The sequence below is a fragment of the Marmota monax genome, unplaced genomic scaffold (genome assembly GCF_021218885.2).
Source record: "Marmota monax isolate L192 unplaced genomic scaffold, Marmota_monax_Labrador192_F-V1.1 WCK01_AAM20220418_F8-fsc00019, whole genome shotgun sequence".
In the NCBI taxonomy this organism is placed as follows: Eukaryota; Metazoa; Chordata; class Mammalia; order Rodentia; family Sciuridae; genus Marmota; species Marmota monax.
In genome coordinates, this window is record NW_026695242.1 from 1,981,174 (window position 1) to 1,997,160 (window position 15,987).

General features: G+C 48.7%; 1 protein-coding gene across 17 annotated transcripts in view; it reads left to right on the top strand.

The window, feature by feature from the left end:
* The first annotated feature begins 8,392 nt into the window (after nucleotides 1–8,392).
* Kcnma1 (potassium calcium-activated channel subfamily M alpha 1) overlaps nucleotides 8,393–15,987 on the top strand; it is a 715,498-nt gene continuing 707,903 nt past the window's right edge. For 8 of the 17 annotated variants that reach the window (XM_058577964.1, XM_058577966.1, XM_058577967.1 and 5 more), the window contains exon 1: nucleotides 8,394–8,922. In XM_058577964.1, the coding sequence (XP_058433947.1) occupies nucleotides 8,563–8,922 (360 nt within the window). In that variant the 5' untranslated portion in view covers nucleotides 8,394–8,562. Of the gene's footprint in view, nucleotides 8,923–15,987 lie in introns of all 17 variants that reach the window. The other 9 variants (XM_058577957.1, XM_058577958.1, XM_058577961.1 and 6 more) reach the window with 3 other exon arrangements.

Genomic DNA, 15,987 nt, shown 5'->3' on the forward strand with positions numbered 1-15,987 from the left:
TTACAGTAAAAAGAAAAAGTCAGACAAAAGACTCTCTAGAGTGGTTTCCTCTCTAGAATTAAGATGGCCTGGGAGTGTGGCGGGGAGGGGATAGACACCTAAGTGTCCACTGAGCATGCTGTTCACTGGCCCCCATGGGAAAGTTTGGAACAGGCTCTCTGGAATCTGATGGCCAGGGGTGACTGTGTCACTTTCGAGCACTCACCCATTTCTCCTTCTAGCACAGACAGGCCTGGCCCCAGGCAGAAGCCATTAGTTGGCAATGCCAATGTCCCTCCTAGCAGCACTGCTTTCATTCATTGTGATAATGATGCCTTCTATTTATTTATTTATTTATTTAATTTAGTTTGTTTTTATTTATCTGCTTTCTATGGCAGTGACAGTTGCCCATGAATCTAGTTTTTACAGAATTTCCTTTTGAAATAAATTTAAGTAAATGAAAGGAGGAGGTGATCTGAAAACCAATATTAAGTAAGTGCTTTGGTTTTAGGTATGAAGTATCTCCCCCCCACCTACCCAAACTCATGTCTGAGACATGGTAGGATTGGTTAGAGGTGAAATGATTAGTTTATGAGAGGTTTAATATCAGTGATATGGATTAACTATGTGGTAACTATCAGCAGGTAGGGTGTGGTTGGAAGAGAAGGTCACTGGGGCCATGCCTTTGGGGTTTGTATTTTGAGCAGAGGTCTCTCTGCTTTCTGGTTGCGCTACCCTGAGCAGTTCTCCTCTGCCACAGACTTGCACCAAGATATTCTGCCTCACTTTGGGCCCAGAGGTATGGAGTGGGCTGACTATGGACAGAAACTCTGAAATAGTGAGCCAAAATCAAATTTTCCTCTTTTTATGTTGTTCTTGGGTCTTTTGATCACATCAATGAAACGCTGATTAAGACAGTGTTTCAGTCGGTTTTTTTTTGCTGCTGTGACTGAAAGATCTGATCAGAACAATCATAGAAGAGGAAAAGTTTATTTGGGGGCTCAGGGTTTCAGAGGTCTCAGTCCATAGACAGCAGACTCCATTCCTTGGGGCTCAAGGTGAGGCTGAACATTATAGCAGAAGAGTGTGGCAGAGGGAAGCAGCTCAAATGAGGATCAGAAAGTAGAGAGAGAGAGGTCTCCACTCACCAGATACAAATATATACCCCAAAGCCACGCCCCCAAGTCCCACCTCCTCCAGCCACACCCTATCACTTCAGTTGCCACTCAGTTAATCCATATCGGGGAATTAATTCACTGATTGAGTTAAGACTCTTACAACCCAATCATTTCTCCTCTGAACCTTCTTGCATTGTCTCACACATAAACTTTTAGGGGACAACTCATATCCAAACCATAATCGACAGTAAACTGAAAGTTAGCAACACGGTGACCTAAGCATGGGGAACTGTTTACATTATTATCTGGGGACCTCTAATGTGCCCTTTGGGGTCTCCAACCTCATCAGTGGGTCTTCAGTCATGACCATCACTGCCCTGGGAGGAAGGGCTTGCTTGGCCTCTGTGCCCTTTCTCTGCCTGCCATGTCCTCTCCCAGGAAGGGCTGACTCCTCCAGCCTTCATGGAAGACCCCAGGAAGAGTGAGCAGCAAGGGCCCCCTGGACAGTGTGTGTGCTGATAAATTCTTTAGAAAAACTTTAGATTGGTTCTGACCCAAATGGTTTCTCCATCAAATTTAATGGAAAGTCATTTTGGGGTCCCCTGGTTTCTGAGCCATTGCATTTCTGCACTAATGATAAAGGGGTTGGAATTCCCACCTTAGCCAGGGTACTTTAGGCAGAACATATATCTCCTTCTGAAATAAACACCGCTTACGCAGACCAACCGTCCTGTCTCAGTACAGTGTCAGCACAAAGATCCTGACAGAAGAGCCAGGAGCAGGTCAAAGAAAAGCTTTATGCCCGTGGCCATCCATCACCCAGGAGTGCCCAGGCCTGCTGGGGCAGTTCGTGGGTTCCTTTGCTCTAATAACTTGCATTTGTGATCAAGAGAAAACCAAATGAGATTTTTAGATGACCAAAAGGAAATTTCGCATGGCTTCTATTTGGCTTAGCACCTTGCCGAAAAGGCACTTAGCTTCAGTGTCCTGGTGCCCATGAGGGCTGGTCTGAAAGCCAGGGTTCACACCTCTCTGAACTTTCTAGAATGGCCCAGAGGACAGCCATGTCACCTCCACCTCCAGCTCTCCCTCTGGATTAGTAGGACAGGCACACAATGTCTGCTGGGAAAATCTCTCCTGGCAGTAGACTTGAGGACTTCAGTTCTGGCCAAGGCAAGGTTCCATCTCTCCCTCCTGTCCTCACACAGCATTCCTAGCATGCTGTTTCCTACCTTCTGAAAAATCTATTGGTGTTCTTCAGAGTCATAGCACTCTTCTTCCATAAAGACATTTAATGAACTTTCCTCTTGAACTCAGCCCAGTTTATTGGTATATATTCCCTTGAGGACTTACTCTTCTGCAATTCTCAGGACACTGCTAGATTGGGTTTCTGTTTTGTTTGGTCGTTTGGTTTGTCTTTGCAAAAGCATAGCAAAAGCAATGCCATGGTTTATCATCTTCTGGAAACTTTAAATTATAAGCCCATCTTTGGGAAGCAGGAAACTCATCAACTGTGGGATACTGAAGCTGAAAAAGGCTACACTGTCAAGGGAGGTGGTTGTCAGTATGAAACAAAGGGATCTTGCTTTGAATAATACTGTGACAAAGGACACCGAGATTGCAAGTCAGAATTGAAAGCAAATGAAGTCCCCAGAGATGTCTGTCTTCTTGACTTCTCTCCTTATGCCCAAGAGAGTTCCTAAGGAGGAAGGATGTGCTCGCCACTCTTCTTATTAGCAAACATTGCTAAAGCCACTGGGCAGAGGCAGCTACTAGGCTGACTTGTTTATCGTGTAAGTGAAAGGTAATTTCAGCCAGGGTCTGAGCCACAAGTTGGCTCCACGTTGACCAAACCATGGATGTCATTTTGGGGAATGGTCCTGTAAATGGCAAGAGGAACTATGGTTGAGGACAATATGGTGAGACCACAGCACTGTTTTCTCCAGAGGCATTAGATTTTGTGAGAAAAGGGAGACTTATTTTGAAACCACAATGGCTGGCAGTCATCGGCTGCTCTGAGGTCAGTGGGGAGGGGCAGTTCCCACAGCCAGACTGACTCCACTGCACCTGTCCTCACACCTGCTCTCCCTAAAGGGCAGGGGCTGGGGCTAGGAAGGAAGACTGTCAGTCAAAACCTTCCAGACAGCTTTTCAACTACTATAAGCCACTTGTGCACCGTTGGAGAACTTATTTTGAAATATATTAAATTTTGCAATAACCCAAATGTCAGCAATATGCCAGTTGTTGGAATATTATTCAATTATTTTTTAAAAATAGCATTTCCATGATATTTAATAAAAAAGAGAAAATGCTTGCAATTTAATGTTAAGGGGATAAATGCTGAGTGTTTAATCTAATCTTAATTTTGCAAATACCCACCAAGAGAGAAAGTGTGAAAGAGATCTACAAAAATGTTGAGCGGTATCAGTGGGTGGTAGGATGCCAGGTGGCCTCTATATTCTTTTATGAAACTTTTGTATTCCAAATTCCTTCCAGTAGGTGTGAGTTAGTTTTATAAGAAGAAATAAATATGAGAAACAAACTGCTCAAAGCCTTTTCTCTGCCTCTCTCTATCTCGGGAACCAGAGTTCGCTTTTGGCACTCAGAGACCCTGGGACCTAGTTTTGAGTGCTGGGTCACTGAAGTCTGGCTTCTTCTTATAAATCACAAAGGCACAAATTGTTCCAGAGGTGGCAAATTCTCCTGTCATGTCAAGTAATGCACAGATCTAAACCTCAGTTTCCTTATCTGTAAAGCAGGAGAATAGTTACTGCCCTTTCTTATATCACAAAGAGATTAGGAAGATTAATGAAGATAAGAAAGAGGAGTACTTTTGAGTGCTTAGAAGGGAACACAAGGTCAATGAAGCAATAATAATTATAGCTCAGATCTGACACCAAATCTGGTAATGATCTGAACCTCATTTGCTGCCTTCATCCCAACAGTTGATATGTTGATAGATCCAGTAACTGAATGGTTAATATTAGTAATATTAGTTAATAATGATGAACTAATTATTAACCACATTAGTAAGTTAATAATAGTGTGGTGGTCATTTTCTCCACATTTTTTTTCATTATTTATTTTTTAAATCAACAGAATTGTGTATTTTTTTCTGGTGTACAAGTGACGTTTTGAAATATATCTATACATTGTGAAATGGTTAAATAAAGCTAACATATGTATTTTCATGCATGCTTATTGTTTACTTGTGGTGAGAAAACGTAGCATCTATTCTCTTTCAATTATACAGTGTTATTAATTGTAGTAGTGGTGTTAGATCTCTTGAACTTATTGCTAACTGAAAATTTGAATCATTTTATCATTGTTGCCCCAATCTATGTACACCTCCCCCATGACTACACTTATTTTTTTTCTTTTTTTAACAGTAGGATTTTCTTCTTTGGAATTTTCATATCTCAAATTTCAGACAGTTGGAATAAGCCCCCTTTTTGTCAATGACCAAAAGGTGATATTCTTGTAAAAGCCACAAGAAGGCGCTAGATCACTTAAAGAGTCACCACCTGGCTTCTCCAGAGCAGAAGCAGCCAAGATTAGCGTCAGAGTATTGGAACTGGGTTCAGGCTGGGGAAAAAGAAAATCCAGTACACAATAATTGTGATTCTGGGCCAACATTTAGGTAAATAAATGTCCTCTTTGGCTTTTAATCACTCTGCTTTTTTAGTCTGTATGTTTAAGCACTTATTTTATTTCCTTTTAGTCAGTTAAAATTGTTCAGATTAGAATACTTAAGAAACTTGAAACCTCTGATTTGCTTTGAAAGCTGCCGCAGATAAAAGTGCAGCTTGGAAAGAGACTGCCCTCCTCCCAGGGAGGATTTTAAATGTATTTAGAAACAAATAAATGGCCCAAATTGTATTTTAAAAAGAGAGAGAAGTTTCTACTTTTGTTTTAGCTTTGGTTCTTATACAATGGCACTTAGTTCCCAGCCTGGGACACACCCACATTAGGTAAAGATGTGCTGGGACCACATACAGGTGGTTCTCTGTACTCCTTCCATTTCCTGGGTCATCCAGGGAGTGGAGAGACAGTGAGTGGCCATGGGTGACAGGGTCAGAGACCCCATGCAGGATGGAGGAGCTCTGCTGTGCCCTGGAGACTCCACAGCCTGGCTCTTCTTGGGGCCCTCTGGGTGCAGTGTCAAGGTCATAGCAGAGTGCAGATGCAACTGCATTACCTTGCCTCATTCCTCATCCCAGCTGAGGGGCCTGTGGAATGCAGATAGCAAAGTGGGTAAGGGGCTCACAATTCCCCTCCTTGCATCTCCTGCAGAGCAGGCTGCATGCACACACATGAGTCTGGGTGTGTGGTCAGAAGCTCTGCTCAGAACCTGTCCACTTTTTCAGGTCATAGTATCACAGCCAAGATCTGTATTGTGTTTTCTTTTTCATCCTTATATATAACCCTGTGAGGTAGGCAGTATGGTCCCTGTTTTTATTCAGGTTTTACAAATAAGGGAACACAACTAATGGAAAATGTCTAAGGTTCCTTTGAAGTTTGAGGATCCATTGGGTCCAAGAGGCAGAACCTCTTCCTACACTGGTAAGACCAGTTTTTGGACAGAGCAGAAGTGGCTGGAGAGAGCTAGGAAAATGCCTAATGTCATCAATCCCTAGTGGAGGGTGGTGTTTTCTTTCAACACCTACCGGGCAGGCTACTCAGGGAGGTGGTGAGGGAACTGGGGATTGTGGGACAGAGACTAATGATTTTGACAGTGAATCTCTCTGTAGAAATCAGAAGAAGAGGGTGTCTTAGGGGCCTTCCAGCATCTTCTCAAAGGATACTGAATTGATGAAGGTGATGATGGGGAGAGACAGGGCTGTGGATTTTGCAATTGGGGGATAGAAGGCCAGTAGCCTCTTGCTAACAGCCCAGAGACTGACACTGTACAGGGATCTAGGCTTTTGGGGGGTGGTGTAGGAAGACCTCAGGGAGACTTGTTGATTTGCAGAAGATCAATTTTGTGAGTGAGGAACTCCATTGTGGAGGTTTTAAACTCCACTGGTGAGGCGGTCCTATCTTCTGCTTCTCTTTTTATATCTCGGGGATTTTATTTTAAAATTTCAAATCTTGGACTTGATTTAAGGAAAGTCCTTAACTTTCTTTGCATACGCTGAGGCACAAAGACAGTAAAGTGTGGTCATTTCAAAAGTTAAAAAATAAAGGAACTTCAATGCTGCAGTCACTTTGAACTCCTCCCCAGCACAGGACTGAAAAAGACCCAGGACTTTTCATATATGAGACTGATATGTCAGAGTGGCTGCAGAAGGACAAGGTTGGAGGTACCATCAGATGACAAAATGGAAACTCTGACAGTTTTGCTTTCCGGAAATATTATCTGCAGTTCTTTTACATACTGCTTTTTGGATACCAATACTCAGGAAATCTTACTGCGTTCCATTTTTTTCTTTGACTTTGGCCTAAATGCTTGTCTAATAGATGTTTACACTGAACCCAATGAAGGTATTCTCAATCAACCAGTTGAAGCTTTAGGCATCTCCTTCAGTCTCTGCCCACCTTGGCCTTGCCTGGCCCCACTCCTCCTCTGCATCCTAAGCCTCCAAGGGCAAGGGCAGGACTGACCCTGAATCAGACAGAGAAGGCCCCTACAGTTAAGGAAGATAACTTGGGCCTCTACCACAGGAAGAACTGAAGGGAACCTGAGAATTCCAATTAGGCTTAAACTAATGAGCTGGAAACTTTGGGGAAATCACTGTGGGCAGTGAGGGGAGAGTGTGATAATCTTTGTTTTAATTAGCACTGGAAAAATTTGTGGTCCAGCAGGTAGCTGGAGGAAGCATAGTGTCCAGAGGGAGCAAAACTTGTGAGAACATCAATAGGGGAATTGCTTTATGGCTGGGATGGGGGCTGCTGAACAAACCCAGACCCCTTTAAGTGGGGAGGAGGAAAGACTCTACACCGGGAAAGGCGAGCTTAAATGAAGCCTGGCACACTCCTTTCCCAGCTGGAGTCTGAGATTCAATAAGAGGGGAGGGACTCTTTCAGTAACCCTGTTGTCCATTGGGGCCTGCATCATGCTTGAGGCTGCTCTTGCTGTCCACCTCTGCCTACTCTCTTAGGCGCCTCTGTTGCTTACAAAGGCCAAAAACCACCTGCTGCTATCAGAGGCCACAGACCATAGCTTTCCAGATGGCCCTGCCCTTCGACCACACGCGGGGTCTTGGGGCACCTAGAAATAAAAAGAAAAGCGAAATATGGGGTTGATAGTCGTCAGGTATCCTGGGTCAGGAATTTCCTCACACTGAGAGCCCCATGATCTTGGGACACTGGGCCTGTGGGATCAAGCTTACAGTTGACCACCCCTCCCTCCCCATTGAGGGCTCCTTTGGGAAAAAACATTTTGGCCCTGGAGCCTTGTCCCTCTCCCCGGGTCCCTCAAGGCGCTTGGCACAGGGGGGAGGGTGTGTGTGGGTGTGTAGCATCATTGGAGAGAGGTGCTGGGTTCTTAGCTGGACTGGGCGCGCACTACCCTGCACGCTGGGGTGGTCAGAGGCACGTGTAGGTTCACCGCGAAGGGGCCTGCCTGCCTTTGCCCAGCTCCAAGCCCAAGCGAGCCAGCGCGCTGAGCCTCCTCCCCTCCCGCTTCGGGCGGCCTGAGCCCGCGCCCGCTCCAGTTGCTGCAGCTGCCACTGCTGGCGGCTGCGGGGAGCGCGGGGCGCGCGCCGAAGAGGATCGGGCAGCGAGGACGGTGACGAGGAGGAGCCGGAGGAGGCAAGAAGGAAGAGAGAGCGGAGGCATAGGAGGCTCAGCGTCTTGGAGACACGACTCGGGGTCCAGGGAGCATGGGCTAGCAGGAGGCGGCGGCCCGGCTCGCACAGGGGCGGCGATTAGGAGCCAAGCGCAGCCGGGAAGGCAGGCTGGCGCTGGGGCGCCGGGGGCCGATTCTATATTATTAACGAGGTGCCGCTTAATAAGCCAAGAGCGGCTAGTTAGCGGCGCGAGAGGCGTGCGGGGAGGGGGGTCCCCGGCCTGAGCGCAGCGCACACGCTTGGCGCACGGCGGGCGGCGCGGCGCCCAGGGCACCCGGGCCTGCGCGCGGAGCCCGGGCGGGCCCGGGGGCGGCAGAGACCCCGGGCGCGGACGGCCCGCGGCGTTCCCTGGTTCTGGGCGCTCGGGCCAGCGCAGCCCGGGGTGAGCGGGGCGCGGGCCGGGGAGGGGGAGCCGCCCGCGCGCTCCATCCCCTCCCCCCGGGCGGGCCGGCGGCGGGGGAGGGCGGGCGCGGCGACTAGCTGTATATATCTCCGCGCACCCAGCCAGGTCGCGCACAGCGCCCCTAGCCCAGGCGCCTCCCCGCCCCCCTCCCAGCGCTTGGCGGCGGCGGCGGTAGCAGTAGCAGCAACATGGCTGTTGATGGGTGTTCGGGGTGGCGCTGGCGGCGGGAGGAGCTCCCCCGAGCCCCTGCGCCGGCCGCCCGTTGCTAGCTATGGCAAATGGTGGCGGCGGCGGCAGCAGCAGCGGCGGCGGCGGCGGCGGAGGCAGCGGTCTTAGAATGAGTAGCAATATCCACGCGAACCATCTCAGCCTAGACGCGTCCTCCTCCTCCTCCTCCTCTTCTTCCTCCTCCTCCTCTTCCTCCTCGTCCTCGGTCCACGAGCCCAAGATGGATGCGCTCATCATCCCGGTGACCATGGAGGTGCCGTGCGACAGCCGGGGCCAACGCATGTGGTGGGCTTTCCTGGCCTCCTCCATGGTGACTTTCTTCGGTGGCCTCTTCATCATCTTGCTCTGGCGGACGCTCAAGTACCTGTGGACCGTTTGCTGCCACTGCGGGGGCAAGACGAAGGTAAGCGCGCCCCGGGCGCCCACCCCCTGCGCCAGCCCCGCCGCTTCCCCGCATCCCCTGCAACCCACCTCCTCGCTCCGCAGGGCTCAGTGCCTCCCTCCAACCCTGCCTGCTTTCCTTTCCTCGCCTTCCCTTCCCACTGCTGTCCCTGCGCCCTCCGATCGGAGCGCGCTGGGGGGTGAGGAGTTGTCCGCAACCGGTGCGCTTCGGGACTCGGACGCCGGATCCTTTCCCTTGTTTATTGTAGGGTTGCAGTCGGCTGCGGTTGGGGCCGGGGTGGGGGACGTGACTCTCGGGTGCTGTGGTGCAGGGTGAGGAGAACCAGTCCGGTGGGGACAAACGAAATGGGACCACTGGGTGCATGTTCCGCCCCCCTCACCTGCCGCGGCGCGGGTGCTCGCGGTGGGCCAGGGGAGCACAGTCGCACTTCAGGATCCTGTTGCAGAGATGAGTTCGTGGGGCCCCAAAAAGAAGGGAAGGTGCCTCGGCAAGGGGGGAACTCTTTTGTACTAGGGAATCCCGGAGGAGGAACGTGGCTAGAGAAAGCTGGGTACCTGAGGGGGGCAGAGAAAGTTGGGGAGATCCATCCCAGAACTGGAGGCAACCATAGGGCTGGGACTTTAGGAAGGTGGCGAGGTCACAAATCTGATGTCACCTCCCACTCTAGTCTTTAGACATTCTTGTAGAACATGTCCACACCCCAAGTTTTTTTGACTGCCCCTGTACTTCTGTCCCCAGGCCACGCACTTTGGGTCCCCAGAAATGCTACCAGCAACAAAGAGCTGGAGCTCTAGGGCCACCCGCCGCACAGAGCTCGCGGAGGCCGCGGTTTCACGGAGCCCCTTCCTGGAGCTCCAGGTGGTTTAGGCTATTCCTGGCAAAGACGCCCACCAGGCTCGCTACACCTTGGAAGTGTGGCTGCTAGGATGACCGCCTGGCCGTGACCTTAGAGGTGTCTCTCTCCACCACCTGCCACTGGCTGGAGATGAGGGCTGGGGCAATAAGCCAGTGTTTAATAGAAAACCGCAGAATAGAGAAGAAAGAATGGGGAAAAGGGACAGAGCTACCTTTTTTTTTTTTTTTGAGTAATTGCCATTCTAGATGACTTTACAACACTCACAGTTTTTGGAGGAAGAGGATGTCTAGGGGAACTGTGTAGAGTAGACACACACCTTGGTCTGTAAATGTTTGCACCTTTCTTAGTAAAGTTAATCCCAAGACCCCTCAAACTTCATATGGCACAGCAATTCTTAGCAGCCTCCTGGCCACTAAGGACAGAAGGAGGAAAACCAGGGGCTAAGGTGAAGGCTGATTGTACAAACACAAGGGCGAACCCAGGCGCTGTCTCCGGTCATTAATTATACATCATGTTGGGTGCTACTGGAGCTCAGCTGTGTTTTGTGGCAGCACGTTTGTGTTTTGGAAAATACTGGTGTGTTGCAAGAAGGGAGAAAAATAAAAAAAACATTCTCTTCCTTGTCTTCTCACTTCTCTGCTTGGTTCCAGAGGTTGGCTATCCAGCTTTCTTTGGATTAGAGGTCAAGGAGGAAGACCTCCCACCTTTGGAAGAATCCCTTGGATTAAGCAAAATTCTAAGCACCAGTGCTGGAGATGCCCCCTGCCTAGCCCACCCCCTGGGAACACACTCATTCACAGAGCCTTCTTAGTCACACAGTTCCTCTCCTCCACCTCCCCCTGACAGACTTCAATTCTGGAATTTTTTTCCCCTTTTACTGAGATTCAGCCACTGTCCTTAGGGGAATGATAGCTCACAGTTGCATGCATTTACAATATTCTCCAGACAGAGTGATTTGAGTGAACTTTTTGACAGCCTTCTGTTTTTCAGGAAGTGGGCAATTTTGATAGAATGAAAACTTTTCAATGAGTCAGAATAAGATGTGTTGGTTTTGTGATCCTTGGGTTTTAAACATCGCTTCTAAAATCTTTTTACTCTAAGGAACATGTAAATGCTACCACAGTGCCTGTCTGTCATGAAATGCTCGTCAGATAGTTCACATAAGGATTCTTTCCTAAGTGATGACCAAGCGAGACTTGTGTAATTTTTCATAAGAAAATAGGGATTTGGCAATGATCATTAGAAATAACAATCTGTAAATCTTTGGCTGTATTTTGCAACCTTAAGACCAGCGGAGTACACATAGCTGCAAGTTTCTATAAGCAAGCAACTTGGGACGAGATGGGTTTTGGTTGATTGAAAATAAGTGAGGCCAATATAGGATGAGATTAAGTTATTTCTTCTATCTTGAGGCCACTTTAAAACACGCCCGCCCCTTGATTTGTTCAATGCAATGGTGTGTAGCCAGCTCATCATGACCAATAATGGCAAATCAGGCCCTTTCTAAGCTTTTCTTTTTACCATTGGGGTCTGCATTTTTTTTTTGCAGTCACATTCTTTGGCCCTTCTTTCTTTTTTGCTTTCCAAGCCATTTGATAGTGTTGTTGAGACTTGGTGCAGAAGAAAGTTTTTAACTTAACTTGAGAACAGTTATTTTAGTGCTGGCTTTTCCAAGCAAACTTTGGCTGCTTCCTGCAGAGTTCTACCCATCCTTGGATGTGTTCACCTTCCCTCACTTTCATCCAGGCCCATGGTGATTTGAGCGGAGGTGGAGTCCCAAGGAAGGCAAGCCTTTTCAGCATCTGAAATTCAGAGCGAGAGATGTTTCAGCAGGGTGCTCCAAATCACACGCATTTGGTGTCTGGGTCTGCATCATTTTTGAGGCAGTGCATGTGCAGTGTGGGGTCTCTTCCCATGAGTACCTTTGGTCTCCAATTTACATAGAGCCAATGACTTTTGCATTTTGAAAACAGTAGAATGTAGAGTTTTTAAAGGTTGTAAAAGAGAAAACTTGGCCACATTTTCTCCCACTGGCCACCTGGGCATGGTCATCCTGGTACTGTGTGCTCTTTGTTGTACCTTTTCACATTATTGCTGTTTTTTTTTTTACCCTATTGGATTTCATCAGAACTCTCTACTCACTTGAAAATGGCATTTTTGAGGTCCAGTCCAGCTGCAGATAAGGTGAAGAGGAGCTACTATGTTTTGTGGCAGCACGTTAGTGTTTTGTAGCCTGGATGAGGCCACAACTTGGAAGAAGTCCTTTAACCTCTCTGTCTTTCCTTGTGTGTCAAATAGGAGGTTTGAAATCTGTGAGCTCTGCTGTCCCTTCCCACTCTGGGATTCCACATAGGAGAGGGAAAGGAGAGGGGCATTATGGGTAAAATCTCTGGTCCTGCCTGTGTTTTGTAGTTCTCTAGCAATCCTTTAGGAATTCAGCCTGGAACCACTTCTGTGTCTTTACTCCCTTCCTCTGTTCATCTAGCTCACAGACTACTTCTCTTTAAATATCTGGGGAAGCTGAGGCCCCCTTCCTCATGGAGCTGTGGTTTGCTCCGGAGCCTGTGTGTGGCTGTTCACAGTCTCCCTGATATTCTCAGTTTGAGCTGATGCCCTTGTAGGCACTTGGGTTTGATCAAGGAAGGTCTGCATGTAATGAATTATTGAGGTGTTGTCTCCATGGCTGTGTCTGAGAAAACAACACATTTTCTCCGTCAGGCTCGTGACTAATATAAATATCAGACCCCATTATGGCTTGGTAATCACCCAGGGTCTGGCCTGGTGATTCAATCAGAGCTGCAGCTTCAGTGCCTTGAAACTCTGTTTTCTGGATTGGCCCCTGTGCCTGGTCTCGTCCTCACCTGGGGACTGCTGCACTGAATGACCTTCAGATACTCGCCTTTGATTGGATCACTTGCGGGTGGCCATGGAGAAGTTCTCCCGTCCCAGTCACGGGGTAGTTCTGGCTGGCCTGTCCTTGTGCAGGGAGCCTGTGCTTCTCTTTCCTGGCTCTCTCTATGGAAATGCACTCTTTAGAACGTCACAGACTGCAGCCACACAGACCCAAGTTAAATGGTGGATCTCACACCCGTCAGCAGGGCATCTCAGGCTGGTGATCGAGTCGAGCCTTGATCTCTCCATCTGTAAAGGAACATCATGATACTTACTTTGTAGGATTCTTATGAGGAGCAGAAGTAATGGCCTCTTGTAAAGGGGGCTACCACAGTTTCACAAAGCGTTGAGCCTATTATCTCTCTGATTTATTGAACTATGAGTCTTGAAGGACACAGACTATAATAAATAGTGATTTCGAGACAAAAGGAGCCAGATGTCTACTGTCTTGAGTCAAGCAACCCATTCATGTCAGACTGAGATTTGGGCTGATGGCTTTTGGCTTGGGTGATATGGGATGACTGTGGCTGGGTGGGCATCCCAGGAAGGCTGTGTGGATAAAGGCCTGGCAGGATGGTTAACCTGTTGATGGTGGGGATGTTGGCAGGCATGGATGATATGGTGGTCCTGGAGCATTAGGGCTGGCAGAAGGGGGACACTATGTCATTCAATGGGTAGGTATGGTTCTCCAGCATGGCACCCTTGAAGAGGAACTAATTCTGTCCTTGTTATCCCAAGTCTAGAGCTTCCAGACCTGTCCCCCGCAGTGGTGTAACTGTGTCCTGGCCAGGATGCTTTCTATCCAGATAAGATTTTTCTTGACAGCATCTTGCACTGTGTTTCCCTAAGTATGTTCAATGGAACACTTGCCCTTGAGCTTACCTTGGGAACATGTCCAGCAGTTAGGGCACAGCTGAGCTCCCCTGCTGGGGGATCACATCATGGGCAAGTCCTACTGGGAGAGAAATTGACTGAACTGTCCTCACCTTGAGAAGCCTGCCCAGATATCAGGTCCAATAGGCAGTGCCCAAGGGTCAGCCTCAGGCAAGGACCTCAGTGCTTTGTGCCTCAGTTTTCTCATCTCCACATTGCGATTGTAACAGAGCTCAGCCCTTTGGGGTAGGTACTGTCACTCACTGCACTGTATAGCTCTCTAGGAGGGTGCTGAGGACCCAGTCTTCTCTTTGCAAGCTGTGGGCTGACCCCACCTACAGGTGCCCTGAAGATTTTACTAAATATCCACAAAGAGGACAGCAGTAGCTACACCAGTGTTTGGCCCGGGAAGAGGAGATTCCAAGGGCAGGACCAGTTGGGCCCTTGCTAAATTTCACCGCTGTCTCCTCCCTGCATAGGAAAGTTTACTGGGTGCCTGGTAGCAAGGAGTAAGCGCTTGCCTTGGGTCAGTCTCTGTCTCTCCATCCCTGGGGCACAAAAAGCCTGGTGCTGAAGCCAACCAATTGTCATTGAATTGCAATGCCAAGACCTCTTTCCCAAAGTGGGTAGCTGGGGTGTCTTGGTTCACAGTGGCAATGGCTGTGCTAATCTGTGAATCACAGCAGCCAACACCACCTTCCAGGGACTTCAGAGCTGTGGAGCCCCCAGAGGGATGCCTCTGTGGTTCAGATGAAAGCACTGTGTTTGTGCTGTGACACCAAAGTCTCCAGGCCTCTTGGAAACAGTGGGCCTCATGGAGACATCTTTGGGGCTCAAGCAAGGTCAAGCTTCCTGTGAAACATTTGAACTTCCACTGCCTTTCTGTGCATAGTAGGAGCCAATGAAAAGTGTCTCCCTCTTTAAAATGCTTCTTGGGTGGGTAAATTCCTAACCCTCAGCATACAGAGAAGGAAACTTGGACTTCTACCCTCCAAGGCAGTGTGTCCTAGTGTTCTGGATAGAAGGCCTAGGAAATTTGCATTTGGGATATCAGATCTCTGCTTCCAAGGGCTGGAGAGAGCATCTGGTCCTGGGCTTCTCAAACTTTCATATGCACAGAAATCACCTGGTGCGGGGGGGCGGGGCTGTTCAAAGGGAGAATGAGGAACTAGGGATGTAGCTCAGTAGGAGATCCCTTGCCCAGTGTGCATGAGGCCCTGGATTCAAAACACACACACACACACACACACACACACACACACAAACACATACACCACAGTGCAGAGTGATTTACAAGGTCCAGGCTGGAGGACTTGAGATTCTGCATTTGTGGCAAGATGCATGCTGTACTAACGCTGTGTGGGGCACACTTTGCGTAGTGAGGACCTGGTTCATTCCTCAGCCTCTAGCCAGCCCATCCCTGAAGATAGGCTTATTGTGAAATATGGAATTTCCCAGCTCTTCAGTGGCACAGAGGGAAAAGAAGTGGAGGGTTGACTGTGCTAGACAGCCAGGGAGAAAAAAGCCACTCAGGCCTTTTGGAGGAGCTGCAGACAGGCTGGGCTTTCATTGCTAAAGCTGACTGTTGGGGTGCCCACTCCCAAGGCACCCACAGGCGCGGTGGGTTTGGGTTTGGGTCGATGACCAGAACAGCATTCTGGAGCATACAGGGTGTGGTCTGAGTGTTGCCCATCTGTGTGTGGGCTCTCCTTCTTGCCAGTTTTCCACACTGTGAGGGGCGTGGCTTCCCACAGTCCAGGATGTCAACTCCGCCAAACCATGGTCTTACAAAATGAAAGGCTAGTGGTGCAGCTCAGGCTGCTTGGTGCTCATGCTCCAGGAGGCCAGCGGGTGGCCACGCCCTCTGGAGTGTTTGAAGTCAGCAAAGCTGCCAGCCTTATTTTCCACATTGACCCTAGTGGGCCTTCCCAAATGGAGGGTTCAGCTTCCAAGGCCCCTGACCACTGAGTGCATGGGGGTGACAAGCAGCCCCCCCCCCCCACAGTGTTGTCACCCTTGCATTTCTTAGTAATTCCAGCAGATGACAGTGACAGTGGCTTCTTTTCTTACTGTACCAAGGGTTTTCCCAGCTCCTCCTGCCAGGAACTTTTTTCTTGATATGTGCTTTTTATGTTGTTCCATTGTCAAAGGGAAGGAGACAGGATAGGGTTTGTCTATGAATATTGTCACCAGCCAAAGTAGGTCCTCAAATAAGTCTTCTGGTGTCATTGTTATTGTTGTTGCTATTATTATTATTATTATTATTGTTGTTGTTGTTGTTTTGGTTTTCATTGAATATTAAGTGCCTACTGTGTGCCAGGAATCAAGCCAGGAGCTAGGGAAAAAGTCATGCAGACCCAGTTCCCACTGTGTGCTTCTCAGGACCCTGTTTGACAGTGAGCAGGGATAAAACCAGTTATCTTCTCATGGGGGTATAGACACAT